General features: G+C 45.2%; 1 protein-coding gene across 6 annotated transcripts in view; it reads left to right on the top strand.

Moving 5' to 3' along the window:
- Window positions 1–21,598, top strand: part of LOC108633191 (teneurin-2) — a 755,039-nt gene that overhangs the window by 259,874 nt on the left and 473,567 nt on the right. The window contains exons 1-3 of one of the 6 annotated variants that reach the window (XM_013965751.2): window positions 7,926–8,317; window positions 8,942–9,107; window positions 9,665–9,747. The exons of 4 other annotated variants lie outside the window; for them this stretch is intronic. In XM_013965751.2, coding sequence (XP_013821205.1) covers window positions 9,732–9,747 — 16 coding nt within the window. In that variant the 5' untranslated portion in view covers window positions 7,926–8,317; window positions 8,942–9,107; window positions 9,665–9,731. Of the gene's footprint in view, window positions 1–7,925; window positions 8,318–8,941; window positions 9,108–9,664; window positions 9,748–21,598 lie in introns of those variants that run through there. One more of the 6 variants, XM_013965752.2, reaches the window with a different exon arrangement.

The following is a 21,598-nucleotide window of genomic DNA, read 5'->3' as shown; positions in this document are numbered from 1 at the left end:
GGGTCGCAAAGAGTCGGACACGACTGAGCGACTTTCACTTTCACTTTGAGTGTATCCCTCTAAGTGTCTGATTATGTCCACGGAAACGATTATGTCCATGGGCAGTTGACTGGAGCAGACATGAAGCCCTATCCGCCTTTTCCACTAGGCTTGTGTCTGAGGACGTCTGGTCTCATACTTAAAGGCTGAGGAAAGCCGTCTTGCTGAGCTATACCTGCCTTTGATGGCCCAGTAGCATGACTAAGTGTTAGTCGCTCAGTCATGTCTGGCTCTTTTCGACCCCATGAATGATAACCTGCCAGGCTCCACTCTCCATGGAATTCTCCAGGCCAAGAATACCGGAGTCGTTAGCCATTCCCTTCTCCAAGAGATCTTCACAACCCAGGGTCCCCTGCATTGCAGGCAGATTCTTTACTGTATGAGCCACCAGGGGAGTATGACTAAGAACCAAGCCAAATGAGAAAGGCATGGGAGGGGGACAAAGCAGAAGCAGTGACATGTGTGAGCCACAGCAAGGTGTCTGGGATGGTACTCAGGCTGGTGATGACATCCCCAAGTACAGGGAGGGTGCGTGGGATGCAGTTAGGTGACAATGTATCAGACCAGCAAGTTATACTTATATCTTCCCTAACCATTGTGCTTCAGGTTAAAGTCTCCTGCATGCTTCTGTGAAGTAGCTGCTGAAAAGGCAAAGGTTTATCTCCCGCCGTGGAAAGTGTCAGCTTCCTGCGAACCCTTGCTGTGGCCAGTGGCTCTTGTTCCTTCACGAGCAGGGCCTGGACCCTCCATTCTGAGGAGGACAGCAGCGTCCCAGTTAGTGGCGGTGGGGATGATGTTGTGAGACTGTCTAAGTCTCTGAAATGTGTCCAAAAGTGAAAGTAAAGCTGTTAAATGCCTTGGAAGGTCTTCAGTGGATGGAGAACTACTATATCACTGCCTGGGATTCCGGAAGGGAGCTGCTTTACTAGAGAGCTTAACAGTCATAAACCCTCCATCCCACATACACAGAGAACTGAGCTAAGCCCTGGGAACCTCTCTGCGGGGAGACTACATGCTGTTGAAACGCTGGATTTTACCTCTGAGCTTCCAACCAGGGTAGCGTCTCCCTCTGTCCCCTCATGTGGTGCCAGTGCTTGAGCGCTAAGTCGTCTCAGTCATGTCTGACTCTGTGCAACCCCGTGGACTATAGCGCACCAGGCTCTTCTGTCCGTGGGATTCTCCAGGCAAGGATACTGGAGTGGGTTGCCATGCCCCGCTCCAGCGGATCTTCCAGACCCAGGGATCGAACCCACATCTCTTAAATCTCCTGCCTTGACAGGCAGGTTCTTTAGTGCCTCCTGGGAAGCCCCAAACAGTTTCAGGGAACATAGCAAACATTCTGTGGACAAGAAGCAGAGAACTGAGGCCTCCGCTTTCCTGGCTCCACATTCTGGGCAGTGCCAAGTGGAAGTGTCTCCTCCCTCCCTGCCTCCCAGGCTGCTCGGATCTCTGTCCTCCTTGGTCACGTCAGGCCTGCAGCGCCTTCCTAAGTCCCAGCCACAGCCAGCTTTCTAAATTGAGAAGGTGATGAATTTTTAAATTCTTGAACTTGCGCCGTAATAATCTTCCTGCCATCCCACACATTATGATGCAGGAAGGCAACAGATGTGTTTTCTTACGGTTCTGGGAACATGAAATATTGATGGGGGAGGGGAGCATGGACATGAAATCGAGATTTGCCCACGACGAAGGCAGCGGATCTCATCCCAGCTTCTCCTTTTCCACCTTTCTCCTCTGACACTTAGGGCTTGAAGCAAGCCCCAAACCCCTGAGAGCCCAGGCTAGTTCAACACAAGCTCTTAAAAAGCTGTGCAGGGAAATCTGTCTAAAAAGGTCTTTATCAGTCTCCAGGGACCAATCGCTAATGCGGCTAATACACGTTTGATCTATACAGATGATTTTCCCTTTGTCCCCAAGGGAACCTCTACAAACACTTCGGATTTACATGGTGCCAGGCCCAAGCGGGCTGTCGGAAAATAAATAGCATTTTAACACCCTCGAGCGTCAGTCCCTGGGATGAAAAGTAGCATGTGGGCTCTTCTCTGAGTTTTCTATCCGGGCTGTAGGACATAATCAAAACTTCATTTTTAGAGCATTTCTTTTCCTGGTGACATTTCACTCTGAGGCACCGCATTTTGAAGAGGAAAAGGAACATTCTGACTCCAACAAGAAAAAAGGAGAATGTTTCATCTAGGACTCTATTTCCAAACACATGTTTGAGCGCTATTGGGTGCCAACATGTGTGGTACAAAAATACAAGATGGCTTTAAGAGGCACAGAGCTAATTTTTTTATTTTAATATTTAATGTAATGTGTATTAGAAATTATATGTATGACATGTATACACACATTTAAGAATGTAAGTATATGTAGTTATACATAGCTACTACTTATAAACTGTGATTTCATCGATATTATTAGGATGAGGCTAAAATTAGAAACAGTAAATCAGTTCGAAGAAAAATATTAAGTAACTGGAAAAAGCAAAGATTGGATGAAATGACAGCTCTAGCTCCTGCAGGGAGAAACTGGGTAGAGCCAAAGTGCAGAAGGTAGTAGGGAAATGACTAACCTTGAGGAAACGCTGATCTAGGAAAATTCCCCACCAGTCGAATTAATGAGAGAGTTGAGGCCAGCCCCACCCTTTCCCAGCCAGTGGTGATGAGTAGGAATCTGTGACCTCACATCCCTAGGCAGAAACACAGAACACACTGATGCCCTGGGGCTCAGTGGGATTTGAATCACAACTCCTTGTCCTGTCTTTCTTGTGGTTTTAAGCAGAAAACTGCATGTTCATAGTACCTCAATCCAACACGTCCTATCTACCCTCTTCCCAGTGGAAGGATATGAGACAGGATATTGCTGACCACTCAGAAGACAGTCCGTGGGGTCGCTAAGAGTCGGACACGACTGAGCAATTTCACTTTCACTCTTCCCTTTCATGCATTGGAGAAGGACATGGCACCCCACTCGATGTTCTTGCCTGGAGAATCCCAGGGACGGGGGAGCCTGGTGGGCTGCCATCTATGGGGTCGCACAGAGTCAGACATGATTGAGGCGACTTAGCAGCAGCAGCAGCAGCAGAAGACATGCCTTTCAGAGAGGGAGTCCTTCAAATAAATGGGCTCTGCCCAGGATTCTCAAGCGCTAGAGAAGAACTTACAATTCTCCTAGAACTTATGCCTCTCTTAGGATGTATCTAGGGGTTCCCCGGTGGCGCAATGGTACAGAATTCGCCTGCCGATACAGGAGATGTGGGTTCAGTCCTTGGGTCAGGAAGATTCTCTGGTGGAGGAGATGGCAACCCATTCCAGTATTCTTACCTGGAAAATCCCATGGACAAAGGAACCTGACAAGCTACAGTCCGTGGGGTTGAAAAAGAGTCGGACTTGACTTAGCATGTAAGTGACAAGGATGTATCTCAGTCCATGATGAAGAGATTATGATGACAGTACCTAGCTACTGAGTCTTCAGGATATGCTAGGCGTGTCTCATTAAGTATAAACTTCAGAAGAACTAAATGACCCAGACCCCATTATCTCCTGGTGTGTTGATACAGAAGCTAAAGTCAGGACATATACTACTCAGAGACTCAAATCCAGTTCTTTCTTAATGAGAGGTTGGACATGAGAGGCTGTGCTCCAGTGCTGAATGCTTTAGGGGAACAGCTGCTCAGATAAACCTGTAGTCCCATCACCAGTGGAATTTGAATATCCTACAAAACGCTCCCTAAGATTGGCACCCAGAGTTAAACTTTCCCTCTGGCAACAGGAAATCGCAGAAGAGGAAAACTTTGACCATGACGTTTTTTCAGATCTGGCGAAGGTGGGGGAGGGGAAGGATGTTTGATGTGGAAGGTGCCGTGCGTGTGTGCTCAGTTGTGTCTGACTCTTTGTGACCCTTTGGACTGTAACCCACCAGGGTCCTCTGACCAGGGGATCCTCCAGGCAATACTGGAGTGGTTTACCATCTCCTCCTCCAGGGGATCTTCCTGACCCAGGGATCAAAGCCATGCCTCTTGCTTCTCCTGCATTGGCAGGCAGATTCTTTACCACTGCGCCACCTGGGAAGCCGACATGTGGGATGAAAAGAAGGGAAATAAAATAACAAATCCATATAAGTGAGAGGAATTTCTGCGCCAGGTTTCTCTTCCCAGCTCATTGTGAGCCTTGAGTACATTAGGAAAATATCTTATCCTCTTTGATCTTCTTTTTCCTCAAATATATTTTGAGAGATTTGGATTAAATGGCTACTTAGTCCCATTAAAATCTTCTCAATCCTAGGATAAGTAGTTTATCTTGAGTTTGTCTTTGATGTAGAACAGCTCAGAAAGAGAGAGTTGGGTTAGAGGATGGCTCAGATGGTAAAGAATCTACCTGCAATGCAGGAGACGTGGGTTTGATCCCTGGGTCCAGAAGATCTCCTAGAGAAGGGAATGGCTACCCACTGCAGTACTCTTGCCTGGGAGATCCTATGGACAGAGGAGCCTGGCAGGCTACAGTCCATGGGGTCACAGAAGAGTTGGACACAACTGAAGCAGCTGACACTCACTCACAGTTGTTAAAACACTAGGAAAATCTTACCTTCACTGAATAACTCAGCCTCAAAAGGGAAAACAGAACCACATGATCATAAAAGATCCCAGAAAGGATTACACAGGGTATCTCGTTCTGGAGCAGAAACAGAGGGCATGACATAGGAGGGACGGCGGGACTCCATTCTACCCCATCCATAAACTCTCTCTGTGGACTCTGTATGGGACACCCTGCTGCCTTCTGGCCCACCCATAGCTTAGAATGTTGCAGAACAAGAAAAATGCCTAGAGTCCTCTTCCAAAAGAGCTTAACTTTAACTTGAGGGGGATAGGATGAATGTTGTTCTTTTGCTTCATTGAAGAAAGTTATTTAGATGAGGATTATATAATTTCTGAAGCCTCCAGTGGAAAGGATAACCTCCAATAATTGTTCTGCCTGATGAAGACAGGATGTAGATGCCTCAGGCTGTCCATTGTGTTGTTCTGGAAGTAAGAACAGTTTCTCAATTCTGCTGCCAACAAGACACACCTATGCCTCTTAGGTAGTCTCAGGAGTACATATTTAGTGCTGTTCATCCTTAGGGATGGAGTTTGAGCTTCCACCTAGGGGAAAAAATCCCTAGAATTTAAAGACCACCCAGAGTGCCTCCATATTATTTACAAAGGAAGCCTATGTCGCGAGACTAGAGGTTGAACCCTACATGTTGTCAAAATACATGTGGCCCAGCAGGGTCAGTTAACCTCAGGTGAAGTAGAGCTGGTAAGGGAAAAAGTACTCAGCTTCATGCCACACACTTTAATACCTTCCATGGAGGAAAGCTATAAGAGAAATGTTAACAAAGCAAAATCATGACTTGTATTAGAAGGTGATTAGCTGTGATCTGCCCCATGAATAAAGCAGGGCCATGTTGCAACTTGATTTAGCTGCTGTGTTTCAGAAGAACTCATAATTCATGTTTCAACTGGAGAAATAGCTTCAGTGAGTGATGCAACATACCGCATTTTTTTCAGGTGGTTTGACAAGAAGTGAAAGATGGAGTTGTTTGAAATTTGAATTGAGATGAGGATCTTAGAGATGTCTGTGCAATCCTGATGGTCATAGAGGTATAGTCACAGTATGTTTGGGTATTTCTTAGTAGTGAAATGTTGGAGAACCTGCTTCTTTTGAAGATTTGTAATTCTGATAGTCCTCATTTACGTTAGAAAAGAAGTGTGGTTAATACTTCAAATACTGCCTATTAAGGACTTCCTTTGTTTGTGTATACAGAAGAGGATACAGTGATCTATTAACTAGGTCATTAGAGAAGAGATATATGGGCAAATGTCTCTGTTTTTCAAAGATACTGATACTAACCCGTGTATGTTATCATCCTTTGAAGATGCAGCCTTCATACCAAATAGGAGTTTGAAGTAGCGCTTTTCTCACTTGAAAGAGTGCAAAATCTTGATCAGAACAAAAATGGCTTAAGGAAAATAGTGAAACTTAAAATTTCAGAAAGTAATCACTTTCTGAAAAAAAAATGAAATTCATCATATAGTTAAGTATTGGTCTTCTACATACAGTATTAAAGAGACTGGATTCAATCAAAACCAATTTATTGGGCAGTGAGATAAAAACTTTGAGTTCCACTGGTTTTGCCTTTGGCCTTGTGAAGGAATGGAAGGAGCATTTGGCAGGATGTCAGACCTGTGGGTTCCAATTGAGCGGTGCTGGGTGACATGGAATTGACTGAGTCCCTTAATCTCTCTGGTCTTCCTTGTCTTTTTTTCATAAAATGCTGCCTTTGTACTAAATGAGAGGTTTTCAGCCTCTGGTCCTTATAGCTTGTGAATAAATGGATGGAGGGCTCTAGATGATGGGATTTCAGGCCACTTTTCCTTCCATCTCAAGTACAGCAGCCCTGTTTTGGATACCAACATTCTGAAATAGTCTTAGTTTACAGTTAATCAACAGAAAGGTATTCAGTTGATCTGTAACGTGCTGGAATTTCCTTTAAAAAATGTTTCACGGTCTGCCTGTTAATACTCTCAGTTCTTCTCCTGTCTTTACTTTTTATTGACATCTCTGTAATGGGGCAACTCATCTGAGCAAGTTTATTGAGGAAAACAAGCGCCATAACTACAGCGCTTGGCACACAGATTGTCAATAACGATCTGATTGTTGAGGGAGTGCTTAGAGAACGGGCTCGTGCATCTGCAAACTAGTCAGGGTCAGTTTTGTGCCACTGAACTGATCCACTTTTGGAAACTCATAGTAGCCAAGTTTATTGTGAGCTCACAAGGTGCCAGGCACTGGGTTAAGCCCTGGACTTTTCTGATGGAATCCTCAAAATCCTGGAAGTGGGTCTCACTATCCTTAGTTTCCAGATGAGAATACAGGTTCAGGACAGTTGAACAGCTCACCTGAGACCACAGATTCGCAAAGCACTGGTGGAGCCCCAGGTCTCACCCACACCACAGCTCTGGAGGGCAGCATGAGGGGTAACGTTATCAAGGTTTTTAGCTTGAGGCTAGCCTCTGTGTTAAGGATTGCTTAGTTCCTGGAGGAATAATGATATTCTTGAGTCACCTTTCTCCCAAGGGACCATCTCTGTTCTCATCACTCTTGTTAGTTGCTTCTAAGTCTTTTCCAAGAGAAATTACAATGTGGGTGGGATTCCTTTGTGGAGAGGATAAGAGAAGTCACTTCTAGCTGGGAGCACAGTGGCGACCCTGTGTGGCCAAGGCCTCCTTAAGGGTCAGTGGATTGGATGACCCAGTGTTCTGGGTCTCAGCAGCTGATACCGCAACTTGAAGTCATCCCATCAGGCAACTTGTATACACTTTCCATTCATCAGATCTTTGGGTGCCTGGGTTATATCATTTTGTGATATGTGTGAGAGTGTGTGTGAGTGTGAGAGTATGTGAGTGTGAGAGTATGTGTGCATGTGTTCTATCACACTTCCTTTCATCCGTTTACGGCTGAGGAAAGCACTGCTTCTTCATGCGCTGGAGCAGATTCCCCATTGCTTTGCTACTGCGTGCATCAGAGAGTGGGCTTGCCCGCTCTGGCTCTGCTCCACTGACCTACCCTGTGTTCACTACATTGTTGCCATCTCACACACCAATTTTCCACCCAAGATACCTGAGTGGGGATGATCTAAGTCATTGGAAGTGACAGTCACTTAAAAAAAAAAAAAAAAAAACTGGCACAACACAGGAATTCACGTTCAAAGGAAGCCTTTGGAGAGAGGCAGGTCGCTCATTTCTCCTCGTGTTCCTAGATGAGACAATTGCCTTTCCCTCAGCCAACTTCTTGCCCACATCCACTGACTTCACTGTGAGGTCCTGCCAAAGGTGGTTTCACTAAGCGGTGCCTGGGGCTTTCACAAAGTGAAGTCACCTCTGCCTGCCAAGCAGGAACTTTCTAGCTAGACAGGGAGGGGGGAGATGCGTAGCCGCCTTGATACTCCTACAGAGGAGGAAGTGGCTGTCATCCGCCTTCCTCAGCTGTGCCTGCGTGCAGCGCCTTCTGCCCGTGGCCAAGAGACCCGTCTCAGAACGTGTGGCCGAGCTATTGACAAGAAGGGAGATGGTGGACGGCAACTTGGACAGTTGTTCGTTTTGCTGAAGAGGACACTTGAGGCCAGGATGGTTGCTCTACTTGGCTAAATCCGTGGTCTTCCCGTCTAGGGCTGTGACTTGGATGGGGCACCAAGGAGCAGTTGGTGGGGGAGCGTGATTGCTCTTCATCCAGCTTGGAAGGTTAGTCATGTTGCCAAATGCTTCCTTCCTTCCCTTAACAGCCCATTCTAAATCAATCTTCCATGAATCCATCAAAATGGCTTTCGGGTAGTGCCTTCTCTTTGCTGCTTCCACATCAGTGTCCTCAACCCAGGGAGGCCACTTGCTGGGTTATTCCCCAGACTCTTACTTGCACTTCCTCCCTGAAGTTTGCCTTCCGCCCACTCCAGGGAAAGCGTCCTTTTCTCTCAGCTCGTTTGCCGTCGTGACCATATTTCACTGCTCTCTTGGCTCGTGGTAGGTGAGCTGGGCCACGCCTCAAAGTGCTTTTGTTTCCTCTGAAAGAGGTTGAATCTGGGAAGGAATTGGGGAGGGGGGGGCTTAAAAAAATATATGTGGGAACAGTTTAATTGTGTCCATGAGGATTCTCAGTAATCAGGATGCCAGTGTGTGTTTTCCAGAGCCTAGAGCTGACATAAATAATGTAGCATGCCTCGCTCTGTGCAGGCTTGCCGAGGAATGCTGATGGAGAAAGAGCCAAACTGGGATCTAAAGCTCCCAGCTCCCGGCACAGCCTTTAAAATCCTTTTATTGAGTAGTAGTTTGGAATCAGCAGCCAGGGCCTTGGCGGGCTGTCTCCACCAGGAGAAGCTGACGGAGGAGTAACCTTGGAGAGAGCCGCCTCGCTGGATTTCAGGAAGATGAGAGTCTGGCGCAGCCTGGCCAGCTCCCATGAACGACTGGTTCATTTCACTCTGTGTTCCTAATCCCAGAAGGAATAGGACAGCTCTGTGAAGTCCCTGAAAGCCTGGTAAGTGTGCAGCTGTTGCTAACAAGATATGACTGGCCCCTCCAACGTAGTTAAAAGCATCTTGCTTTGCCTTTTAGAGCCTCTCGCCTTAATGGTGTAAGAGCCAAATGAGCTTTGCGGGACAGCTAACCCCAAATGAAGTCCTGCGACTTAAGCTCATTGAAAGGCGAAGTCTGTGCTGGCGAGAGCCAGAGGGACCACAAACGCCACAGTTCATTTGCAGGAAGGAAACAAATGTGGCTTTACGTGGGATTTTTACAGGAGGTCTGCCAAGCCAAATATCCAATTGAAGCATTTCCAGATTGTGATTTAAAGTACAACTTAAGCCTTGTCTCGGGTACAAATTATAGAAGTGAGGGAAGAGGTGGGGGATGAGGAGGATGGCATAGTGAAATGTTAGAAAGAATTCTCTGTTGTTGATATTCAGGGACAAATTCTGGCCATTCAGTAAAGAAGGATGACTCCTCCTTGCTTATACTCTGGGGGTTGAGAGAAGGAACCTCAGGGAACATTTGTGTTTTTTTGTTTTTGTTTTTTTGTCTTTCCTTTTGATTAAGGCATTTGTGGTCTAGAAAAGAAGATTAAAGCAGGATCCGTTTCATTTGTTTAGTTTGCCTCACAGACATGAAGCTTCAGAATGGTAAGTGTCAAATATATTCCTACCTGTTGGGGAACTAGCCGGGAACAGGAGACCTGAGCAAAGATGTGGTACCACTTTCAGAGTATTTTGCAGATTCTGGCCAGTGACAGGAGCTGGTGTGTCAACTAAGAGAAAGTATAGAGATCAAGTTTGGTTGGACTGGAAGGGTCTGTGCAACTTGCCCTTTAAGAGATGGTTCTTTACAAAAAGAGAGATGGTTCTTTCTGCTGTGGCTGGTTTGACAATGATGGGACCTTGTTTAAGTGGGTTAAGGTAAAACCCACTTAAATTGACTAGAAAAAATGTAAAAATATTCAGACAGTTTCATTCTGGGACATGAGTATTTTTTTCTGTTTGAAGTTGCTACATAGTTGATGGGTTTTTTCCCCTCTGTTTAAAAAGTATCATCCAAATGTGTTTTATGAGATAGCATTTGGAAATTTTGCTTGTGGTATGATCCTATGCTTTTAACCATCTTATTGAACTGGTCGGAAAGGAGCAACGTTTTTTGGTCTGAACTTCATTTCACTCTCCCAAAAGTGCCCTTGGTGTGTTTACCTGCTGCTTTAAGGGGTTCCAGCAAAACTTTTATTCAGTAATCACAAGAGCTCTGTGTGGGCCTCTCTGCTTGTGAAAATACATTCCTAAAACAGAGTGGTTGTTTTGTCTTGCTCTTTTTACCTTGTTGGTTTTGTCGTGGTAGAAAAGGACATGAGGCGGGGACAGTTCAATTGAGATTTCTTTAGTCTGAAATCTGTGGTCTTACAGATCTGTTTCAACTGTTTTCTAGCAAGCCTTACATTCTTTAGCCATTCATGAGCCCGTCTGTGAAATGGGCTTGAGACCTGAGAAAATGTAACACCTCTGCACTCTGGAACTTTCAGTCATGGTGGTAAATATTTGAAAGGGAAAAATTGCAATAGAGAATTAGCTAAGGGTCTGTCTGCAAGCTGTTCTCTGGGGGCCTGACTTTAGAAATGCTGTAAGCTCCTAAAACCTGTGTCACTTGTTGGTTTTTATTTATAAGCGCATTAGGATAAAGTACGTTTTACGTTTTAACTGCAGGGAGAAATACAATACTCCTGATAAACAAAACTTGGCTTTTATAACCAAAAAGTGACCTGGAGGAATGTGAGGGCTTGATAGAAGGCCCTGGTTCTTGGGTGCAGAGTCACAGCTTCATGTTTAATTTAACAAAACATTAAACATTTCATGTTTAATTTAATGAAACATTAGAGCACTAGGATTTGTCACCTTCATGACAGAATGTCAGAACTCTGGGATAGTTGCAGAATATATGTTCTTTCTGCAGAATTCACATGTGACACTTGGAAATGTTTCACATCCAAAGACCTTTGCTTTATTGAGGGGCCTTTTTCCCTCTCTGATCGACACCAAAAAAGCAAAAATGCAAGTAAAACAACAAAAACACCACCACATTAGGCATGCACTACTAGTCTAGCTAATTTTAGGGGTGCTATTAGCAGATGTTTAGGCAAATCTATTAACATTTAGCATCAGCACAAATGCAATGGCGTTTCTTCTTGTGCTTCTGACAAAATGAGCACAAGGATCTTCAGGACAAGAAAAGAATGGATATTGCAGTCTCATTTGTTACGTAGTAAACTTTTTATTTAACCCACTTGGATTTTTTTTTTTTTTAATGAGCTATTTAAGAAAGTGGGGTGTGATGTTTGGGGAAAATTGAAGGTAATGTATCTGTTTGATAAAGATTGTTACCAGTGAGACAGAAGAAATCCTTGGTATGGCATTGCTTGCCAGTACATTTTTTTTTTTTTTTTCCTTTTGTTAGTGGGAAAAATGTGGTTGGTGGTTGATAATGCTACTTTGCCTTCGGCTTGTGATGGAAGATTTTGCTTTTTGTATTTCCAAGTGCTAAAATATAGATATGCCCTACCTCCCTGTCCAGATTGGTGAGGCTCTGCTTTCCTCTCCTGCTTTCAATGTTTAGTTTCTTTCAGTAGAAAAGAAGACTTTATATTTGAGCCATGAAGATGATTACCAATTCATAAAGCATATGTGAGAGTGTACAGATGTGTGTTTATACACACATGCATACATATACATATGCACACAGCATACAGACACACAAAAGCCTCCCCCCCAGATTCTGCCTCCACTCATTTGAATTATCTCTTGCCCCGTTTCTGGAGTGTTTTTATCCAACACGACCAGCACAGAATTTTGTGACTATGGTATCTGGCTTTGTGATGGCAGGAGTATGAATACCTCTCCGTGTTATTATAGACTCAGTCTGAATGTGTGTGCTTCCTTGTGTGCCTTGAAGTGGCTGAGACCAGATGCTTCAGCGAGAAATGTCATATTAATGCAATTCAGAGGAGCATATGGCAAGAGAAAAATCGTTACGACAGTGACTGACCTAAAGAGCAAGTAGCATTTTTAACCTTAAAAAAAAAAAATTTGTTTTAACCCTCTCCTAAGTAGCAGCAGATACTTTCTTGAGTTGATTTTTTTTTTAACTCTCCTGGAGGTTGCTTTCTGGATTGGGGGTACAAAGGAATAGCCTGGACTGCTAGGGAGCCCTATTTACTTTGACGTGGGGGCAGAGGGGAAGGCAGGATGGTTGGCCTGTGCTCACTCACCACCCATTCCCCAGGAGGGCCTTTGGGTCCAAGGGCTGAGATCCAGTGGGGTCAGGGGGAAGCTTATCTTTGACTGCCTTGATGACACCCCAACCCCGCCCTGAAGAGTCCCCCTGCTGAGGAGGCCTGCTGCCTATGTAATCCCTTTCTGACCACCGTCCCATCCCACTGGTGGCTCTCTTCCCTTCAAAGTGCCTCTTTTGAGGCCCGTTTCTGTGCTGGCACTCTGACAGGCACTGGAGGGAAAAGCAAATGAGACATGGTCCCCAGCCTGAAGGAGCTCCGTCTCATGGGGAAGGGCAGCCAACAGAAATGCAGAAGGCCTCGGTGTGAGGAAGGAAAGTCTTGAATGGCCACAGGCACCAGATGGGTGCATAGGAAGAAGGTCAGGAAAGGCTTGGTAGAGGCCGTTGATCAAGAGAAGTAGCCCGGAAGCTTCCCTTGGAAGACGTGGGGTGGGGTCTTGTGGGCCCTGAAAATGGCCAATCGTGGGCTTCCCTGGTGACTCAGATGGTAAAGAATCTGCCTGCAGTGCAGGAGGCCCGGGTTCGATCCCTGAGTCAGGAAGATCCCCTGGAGATGGGAACGGCAACCCACTTCAGTATTCTTGCCTGGTGGACGACAGCCCATGGGGTTGCAGAGAGTCAGACATGACTAAGTGGCTTTCACTTTCCCTTTGGCAGATCACTTCAGGTGCTCAGTCCAGGAAGGTAGGTACACGGGGCACAATGAAGGCAAAGGACTGGACTAGATGGGTGGGTGGAGCCCTCATGGTTATTGGCTTTCCATACCCTCCAGTCTGGGCCACTCTCTTAAAAGTGTAAAGCAGCAAGGCTGTTCGTGGCAGTAATCACAGTGAAGGCCAGACACTGGGCATTAGGAGAGAACTCCTGAGCTTTGCAATTTCCATTCTTAATTCAACTTAAAAAAAATTGCACCAGCTGCCACCGTGTGAACCAAACAATTAAACGCAAAGGTCCCAGATGGAGCCTGGGGGCTGCGAGCTGGCATCTTCCACATGTGGACGAGAGGATTTCTACAAAGAGATTTCACCCTCCGGCTCAAATCCAACTAGCTTTCGATCTAAAAGGAGTTTAGAGAAGCGTGTTTCCATATACATAAACAGTGTGTTTCGAGACACAATGTCTCCAAAATTCTCTAACTTTCAAGTGCCCTCACTTGAAATTCTGGTTGTGGAGCAGAGGGTTGAAATACATATGTCTATGTTTACCTGTGTTTTGCAGGTATTTATATAGTAGTGGGTGTGTGCAGTTTCCTTCACGGAGTCAAAGCTCCTGGAGGTGGAATCAGAAATCCAGGTTGAAATGCCGACCTCATGGATAAAGACACACACAGTCAGCCTGTCTCAACTAATGAGGGCCTTTGTGTTTAGCCCGTGGAGAAGGAAATGGCAACCCACTCCAGTATTCTTGCCTGGAGAATCCCATGGACTGAGCAGCCTGGCAGGCTACAGTCCAGGGGATCACAGAGTCGGACCCAACTGAGCACGCGCACATGAGCTTAGCCCCTTGTAGGAGGTTTGGGGCATTTTTCCTTGTATTCAATTTTTTTGTATCTTCTCATCAGCAGCAGAACTCTCTACCCTCCAGTCCTGGCAGAAAAGCTCCCGCTGCTGTTAGAAAGCCCTCGCGGGTTCTGCGCTATCTTTTGAGAATGCAGCCCCCGCTGAGTGAGGTTGGGGCGAAGGAGGCTGCAGGTGATCGCCTTGACCTTGACTCCCTGCTACCACTTGACCTGCATCTGGCCCCAGGTCAGGATGTGTGCCAGTCTGTCGGCTGTGCATCGCAGGAGAGACCAGCCAGAGGAGCCCATCCATCATCCTGCAGGCTCTCCCTCCCAAATTGTCAGGGCTCCCTGGGCGCTAGGAGCTGGGCTAGCGATGAGCGACCCAGGCCTGGGCCCTGGCTCTCTGGCTGGTTTTAAGAATGGGTGCTGACATGTGAATTTTTTCGAGTGACTGACCCCTCCCTGCCCTAATTTATCTGTCTGAAGAGTGGATAGCAATACTTCTCAACTCTGTGAGAATAATATTAATAATAATTTCTTTTAATTTGGCCAAGATATTAGCTCAGACCCTAGTCCTGCAAACCAGCCACAACTGCTGTGCATTCCCGGGTTCCCTGGGCGCCTGCTCTCCTTTCCTTCCCCAGGCCTGCCAGCCAGGGCCCAGAGTCTCAGGGTCCAGCGGCCTGGCCTATTACGGTGCCGGCATGAGTTCCTTTCTCTCCGCTTCATATCGATCCACTTGTAGAACTCAGCCCCTTTCTCCTGGTGCTTACAGAAAAGGAATCACAACCTGGCAAACAAACACACAGGCAAACACAGTCAGCTACCCAAGACCTCTGTGCGGAGGGCACTGAAGAATTGCATATGCCAGCCACAAAAAGGGCTTTGGAATATTTGATGCCCTCCACGCATTCCAGTATTCTTGCCTGGAGAAGCCCCATGGACAGAGGAGCCTGGCGGGTTACAGTCCATGGGGTCGCAAAGAGTCAGACATGACTGCGAGATTAAGCATGTGCACACGTGCGCACACACCCACACTCGTGCCCACTATCCCCTTCTTAGGGCTTCCTAGGTGGAGCTAGTGGTAGAACCTGCCTGCCAATGCAGGAGATGCAGGAGACATGAGTTTGATCCCTGGGTCAGGAAGATGCCCTAGAGAAGGGCAGGACAACCCACTCCAGTATTCTCGCCTGGAGAATCCCATGGACAGAGGAGCCTGGCAGACTAGAATCCATGGGGTCACGAAAAAGTTGCACATGACTGAAGCATTAGCACACACCCCCTTCTTAAACAGTTGCTGAAGCTCTAGGAAGCGAAGTAATAATGATCTGTCTACCTACTCCACCTGCCCACCAAGCTCCATGCTGTGTCTCTCTCTTTCCTAACTGACCAGAAGTTCAGTGTTTCTCCCATTAAGCTTATGCAGAGCAGGTCAGCAGTCTCCACCTCTGCCCCCAGAGCCAGTGCCCTTGGCAGGATATTGGCAGACAGAAGCCAGTCTGTTCCTCGCTTGGCCTCTCTCCCTATCTCAGCAGATTCTGCTGGAGGAAGACAGTCATAGAGAGATTTAGCTCCCCAAAGAGCTGAATAATACCACTTCCCATCACCAACCTCTAAGCCATCAGAAAGGAAAAGCTATTAGGTTCTTGTTCTAAATATGAGTTTTTCAGACACATAACAGTGCATTATGTATTTCATTATGCTTTTCAGCGCCCTTCCCCCATGGCCAGTTGATTGACATATTGATTATAGAGGCAGTGTGGCTGAAAGGTAAGAGCCCAGACTCTGCTGCTTGGCCCCTTGCTAGCAGTGTGACCCCGAGCAAGTTCAAGTTCTCTGCTGTGCTGTGCTCAGTCGTGTCTGACTCTTTGCCACCCCGTGGACTGTAGCCTGCCAGACTCCTCTGTCCATGGGATTCTCCAGGCAAGCATACTGGAGTGGGTTGCCATTTCCTCCTCCAAAAGTTCTCTGAGCTCCAGGTAAATGAAGGGTCATCTTGGTGTCTCTCTGATCCCTCTTATGTGATTCAGTGAGATGTTATCTCAGAACTGGGCATGCGCAATGCTTGTTTCTTTGGGTGTCCGCATTGATTTTCCTCCAAATTTTATGATGGGATTGTTGCCTTTATTTCCAAAGAAAGAGGAAGGATTTCAGTTGAACTTGGCAGGGCGCTGAGATTCTGGCAGAACACACCCCAGCCCACCACATAGAAATTGACACACAGTTAGGGACATCCCTCCTGTTCAAGACAGAAGGAGGTGGGGGGTGGAGGGGAGGTGGTCCTGCTAGCTTCCTCCATGCAGGCTTTTGGGTTAGTGTCTGTTTCTCTGCAGTCGCCATCTTTCCTACTGCTCACAGACCCGAAATGGTTCAGAATAACTGGCCATAGCAGAACTTTTTTTTTTTTTCCCAAGCAGAGTATTACTAGAAATGCAAACACTCAAAATTATCTCATTCATCTCTGGTGGCAGAGAATCCAATTGTTCGCTCTTGGTTTGAGTCCTCAGAGGGTGGGGCTGGCAGGGGGGCAAGGACAATTACGGCGACTAAATTTTAATCAACAGTTTCAGTGACAATATTGAATTAAAAAGTTACTAGCTACTAGTTAGAGCACGGCTCAGCTCCTATATGCGCAAATCAGTCATTCTATGGTGATTAACATCTATTCAGAACAGAGAATGTATTATGGGTACCAAATTATCATAGGAATTAATGCAGTCTTTTTAAAGGGCTTAAAATATGTTAATAAATACAGTATTCCAGCACCTGCAGCTCAAGAAACTAAAGTCATTAAAGATGGATATAATTATATTTATTATTGCAGGGATCTAGGTGGGGGGGAAAACAGTTTAATGAGCATGAATGAAACAGGGGTTCTTTATTTAAAACTTCTTACCTAAAGAAACTGTTCCCTTTGAGGAAGGAGGTATTTCATAGAATCGTTGAATTAGAGAACTATACAAAAGGTAAATTAGAGACGATAATATTCCAAGTTTGGGGCAATGAACTTGAGAGGTCCACTGGGGACATGGCAAAACTCTCCACTCCCTTGGCATTGAGCTTGGCATGGGATTCAGCATCCCCCAGCTTCAGTTTCCTCCACCTTCCCGTTTATGTTTCACCCAAGAGCCCCAGCCTTTTTGCAGTTTCTAAAACATACCCGGCTCTAGCTGTGTGACCCCGAGCGAGTTCAAGTTCTCTGCTGTGCTGTGCTCAGTCGTGTCTGACTCTTTGCCACCCCGTGGACTGTAGCCAGGGCCTTAGCATGTGCTTTTACCTTGGTCTGACGTGTATTTTATACCACTTCATTAGTACAATGCTAGGTTCCATCCCCAAACAAATTTTCCTTACCAGCTCATTTAATCCTCACAACAGTCTGATGGACTAAATCAATCTCCTTATCAGCTCCATTCTATAGACAGGGAAATGAGTCAAAAGGAGGTCAAGGGCCTTGCCCTGGGTCTTGCTAACTTGAGGTCTCCTCTTTGCCACCAAGTTTTGTTGCTTCTTTGTAGGGTCGGCTACTACCAGCTCTCAGCTCATATGCTGTCCCTGACAGCTTAATCTCATTCATTCTCCCCCATTGAACACTTCAGGATCTAGCTTATCCTTTGCAGCACATACTGTGTTAGTTGCTCAGTTGTGTCCGACTCTTTGTGACCTCATGGACTATAGCCTGCCAGGCTCCTCTGTTCATGGGATTCTCCAGGCATGAACACTGGAGTGGGTTGCCCTACCTTCCCCCAGGGGATCTTCCCAACCCAGGGATCGCACCCAGATCTCCCGCATTGCAGGCAGATTCTTTACTGTCTGAGCCACCATTAGACGCGTGTGTGTTTTCAGTCGTTTTCATTTTCTGAAACTATCATCACGTCTGTGAAGACAGCAACTGTTTTTGTTTGATGCTCTATCCCCAATCGTATTCAAGTAACTGACATTTAATAAGTACTGAATAAATATTTGTTTAATGGGTCTTTGAATTCATATGTACAGCATTTGCTGTCTGTAGCCAGAATAAATGGTATTTTTCATCTATCTGTCTGCATAGATTGACAAATAGGTGAAACAACATTTTTTTTCAAATTTTCAAAAGGAGAAGGCAAGTTTCTTTTTGTGATTAAATCCTTCTTAGTCAATTGATATAAAAATGGCAGCCTAGTATAGCCATTTCAGTATTAAACTGGGTCTTTAGTAGAGACAAAAAGTTGTAGAACATTTATAGAGATTAATTCCTATTTGACTGGTAAGTAATCAGAGAAGCTGAGAGGGGAAGCCACTTGCTCAAGTTAGGGAGGGGGTCAGGACTGGGTTCAAGAGCAAACCCTAGTGCTCTTGGCTCAGGATCCAGTGTTGTTTCTTCACATCTGCCTTGCTTACACAGTCACCCAAGCTGATAGCATCAAGAGAAACTCATCAGAAACGGAAGAGCACTTAAGACTAACTGTGGCTGCTGCTGAGAACGTTGTATTTGGCAGGTCAGGAGCGGTAGATTGAAGCGCTCTTATTTTCTTAAATCTTGGGGGTGTTGGAGGTGAAAATTAACTGTCTGTCCTAGTGGTGGAATGCATTTGAAATACTATTTCCTGTTATGAAGTAAAAGAAGAAAAATAAACACACATCGTGTGGAATTAAAAATGGAGATCACAATTCTACGCATCACGCCCTAGAGGAAGATACCACCTTTGAGAAACAATCTCAGTTCTCTGGTTTGCCAGCTTATAGGGAATATGGTCTGGCTCCTAAAATCCCCAACACCGTGAGTTTTTTGTTTTTACAATTTGGAAGCCATGGATCACATTGAGAATGTGATTAAACTTTTGGGCCATATGCCCAGAGAAAAGGAATATGGACAAATGTGAGATGTTTTGCAGATTATTTCAGGGAGCTCATGGACACATTTTTGTCCATTTTGTAGATCTCTAGAGACCCATGGATTTCGACTTAAGAAGTCCTGGTAGCACAGAATGCATAATAGTATTAGTTAATTATAATAGCTAATATTTATTAAGCTCTTATGTGTCAGACACTTGGCTCATTAGATAGCTAGGTATGCTTTCTATGTGAATTATGCATATTATATATGTAAGTTTTTTATTTAATCCTCAGGGATCACAGTTGTTCCCATTTTGCAGATGAGGAAGCTGAGAATCAGAAGAAGCTCAAGAAGCCGGAAAATATTAGAACCTGGATTAGAACCCAGGTGATCTGATACCATAGCCACATAAAGGCAGGCATAGGACATTTTCATAAAGTAGACCTTGATCATATTGTATGCAATGCTGTGGTAAATCCCATGGTAGCAGATACATGGTAGAAGATACAGGCTAAATGGAACACCTTTAGAGTATTGGCATCCCTGAAAGCTCAGTTGGTAAAGAATGAGCAACGCAAGAGACCTGGGTTCGATCCCTGGGTTGGGAAGATCCCCTGGTGAAGAGAAAGGCTACCCACTCCAGTATTCTGGCCTAGAGAATTCCATGGACTGTATATCCATGGGATTGCAAAGAGTCAAACATGACTGAGCGACTTTCACTTTCACTTTAGAGTGTCAGTGAAAGCTACAAAGAGCTGAAGACTCCATGCTCCAGGTCTTTCATTTCCTCAGAGAAGCAATCAGAATGGTATCAAGGTATCTCCTCTTTCTAAGAACTTCCCTCCACCCTCCCACATACTGGGAGACTGGAGTACCAAAGGACTAAATGGTAGTTCTTGTGGTTTTATCATTGCCCGTGTTTATATAGGGGCTTCCCTGGTGGCTCAGACAGTAAAGAATCCACCTGCAATGCAGGAGAGCCAGGTTCAGTCCCTGGGTTGGAAAGATCCCCTGGAGAAGGGAATGGCTACCCTCCTCCAGTATGCTTGCCCAGAGAATTATATGGAGCCTGGTGAGCTACAGTCCGTGGGGTCACAAAGAGTCAGACACGACTGAGCGGCTAACACATACATATTTAGTTAACTTTCAATTTGAGAGTGTCTGTCATCAGATGGGCAGATGGGCCCTGTCTGAATGTGAAGCCATCTTAAGAATATTCAGAACCAACTGGACTGTCAGCACAGTTTACAAGAGGCTATTAGTTTGAGATGTATTCAATTATTTCTTGCTTTGCTCAGGAGGATAAACAGTGAACCCATTAGAAGTTGCTTGAGAATGTTCCTGTGACCACTTTCTCTTCCTTCTTTCTTTTTTGAAGGAAACAAAACGTTATTTTTACTTAGATGTGTATGTCATTTATCAAATTAGAACTAATAACTTGGATGAATTTGCATACTTCCATTGTTTTCTTTTTCATTCATTGGGATTTATCTAGCCATTTCGTTTGTGATTGATGTCCTAAGCACTTGCTTTGGTCTAGGCCCTTGGCTGGGCACCGAGAATAAAGAAGTGAGTCGGATACAGCATGTGGCCTCAAGGAGTCTAGGAGGAGAGCAGGCCGTGTAAACAAATCTGTGTAAGGCATCGCAGTGTGTGGTACAGCGTGGAAGCAGCTGCAGGAGTGGTTGGTTGACTTGCATTCAGAAGATTATCACTGGCTACACGGTCTGGAAAACTGTGTTCCCTAGAATACAGATTCTTAAACTTGAGTAGGCATCCGAAACCCCCGGAGGGCTTGTTAAAACAAGATTAATGGGCCCCAACATGAGATTCTAATTCCATATGTATGGGGTTGGTCCTCAAATTTGCATTTCTAAGGAAGTTCTCAGATGATGGTAATGCTGCTGGTCCAGGGAACACACTTTGAGAACCCCTGTTCTAGCCTTTCCAAAGGATGGATGATATAGAAAATACTCATTACTATTTCTATGGTTTTATCCCCTAAGTTAAAAATATTTCATCCTCTTGTTACTGAGTCCAGGTTCACACCACTCACTGCACAACAGGTCAATAAATTGAGAGACAAGTTGTTGGGGCCAGGAATAAGAACTGTATTCAGAAAGTGAGCAGACCGAGAAAGACAGTGGACTGGTGTAATCATGTTAATGGAGTTAGAAATCAAGCTTCTTTTATATTGAAAGAGGAGGGGTGTGGTTGGTTGTTGCAAACTTCTTGGTGTCTGAATCCTTTGTTTTTGCAGCTGTTCACAAAGGTCAGGTCCTGATGTTCCTATAAACCTCCAACAAGTCAAATATTATTCTCTATTCTGCAACTTTTTGTCTCTGTAAGAATGGAAAAGTATTACACTTTTAAAGCCAGAGCCTTGAGAATAGGCTCTCCTGTATAGTTTAGGCTACTGGTGGCATTCTTAACTTGTAGCAAAAAAACAGCAGAACACAAAGGTTAAGGTAAAAGAAGCAGGTCCAGTATGGAGTCATCTTTGTTCTTCCCTGTTACACGCTCTCTGTCTTCTTTAAGGCTTCCTTATGAATGTGTATGCTTCTGTTCTCGCCTTTCAAAGTGTAGCTCTGTAGTGTTCTCTAAGTTTTCAAGTTCTTGACTTTGACCTCTCATAGGAGGGAAAAGCGAGATACTAAGAGAAATGATAGACCACTTAACATGAATCATGAGTTGTATAAACTCTAGTGGATGTGAGGGTGTGAAGAGGAGTTTCTTCTGAAACAGTGGTTAGCACTGAGTCTCACAAAATACTATCGATGGATAATTAAATAAACAAAGCGGCCAGATTTCAGCTCCCTCCTGTACATCCTCAGGTCATCCCACATCCTATGGGGCCCACATCATGCTCACAGAGAAATGAAAGAGA

Source organism: Capra hircus, chromosome 7 (assembly GCF_001704415.2).
Source record: "Capra hircus breed San Clemente chromosome 7, ASM170441v1, whole genome shotgun sequence".
NCBI classification, from domain to species: Eukaryota; Metazoa; Chordata; class Mammalia; order Artiodactyla; family Bovidae; genus Capra; species Capra hircus.
The sequence above is the reverse complement of the archived record's forward strand: the minus strand, read 5'-3'. Positions and strand labels throughout refer to the sequence as shown.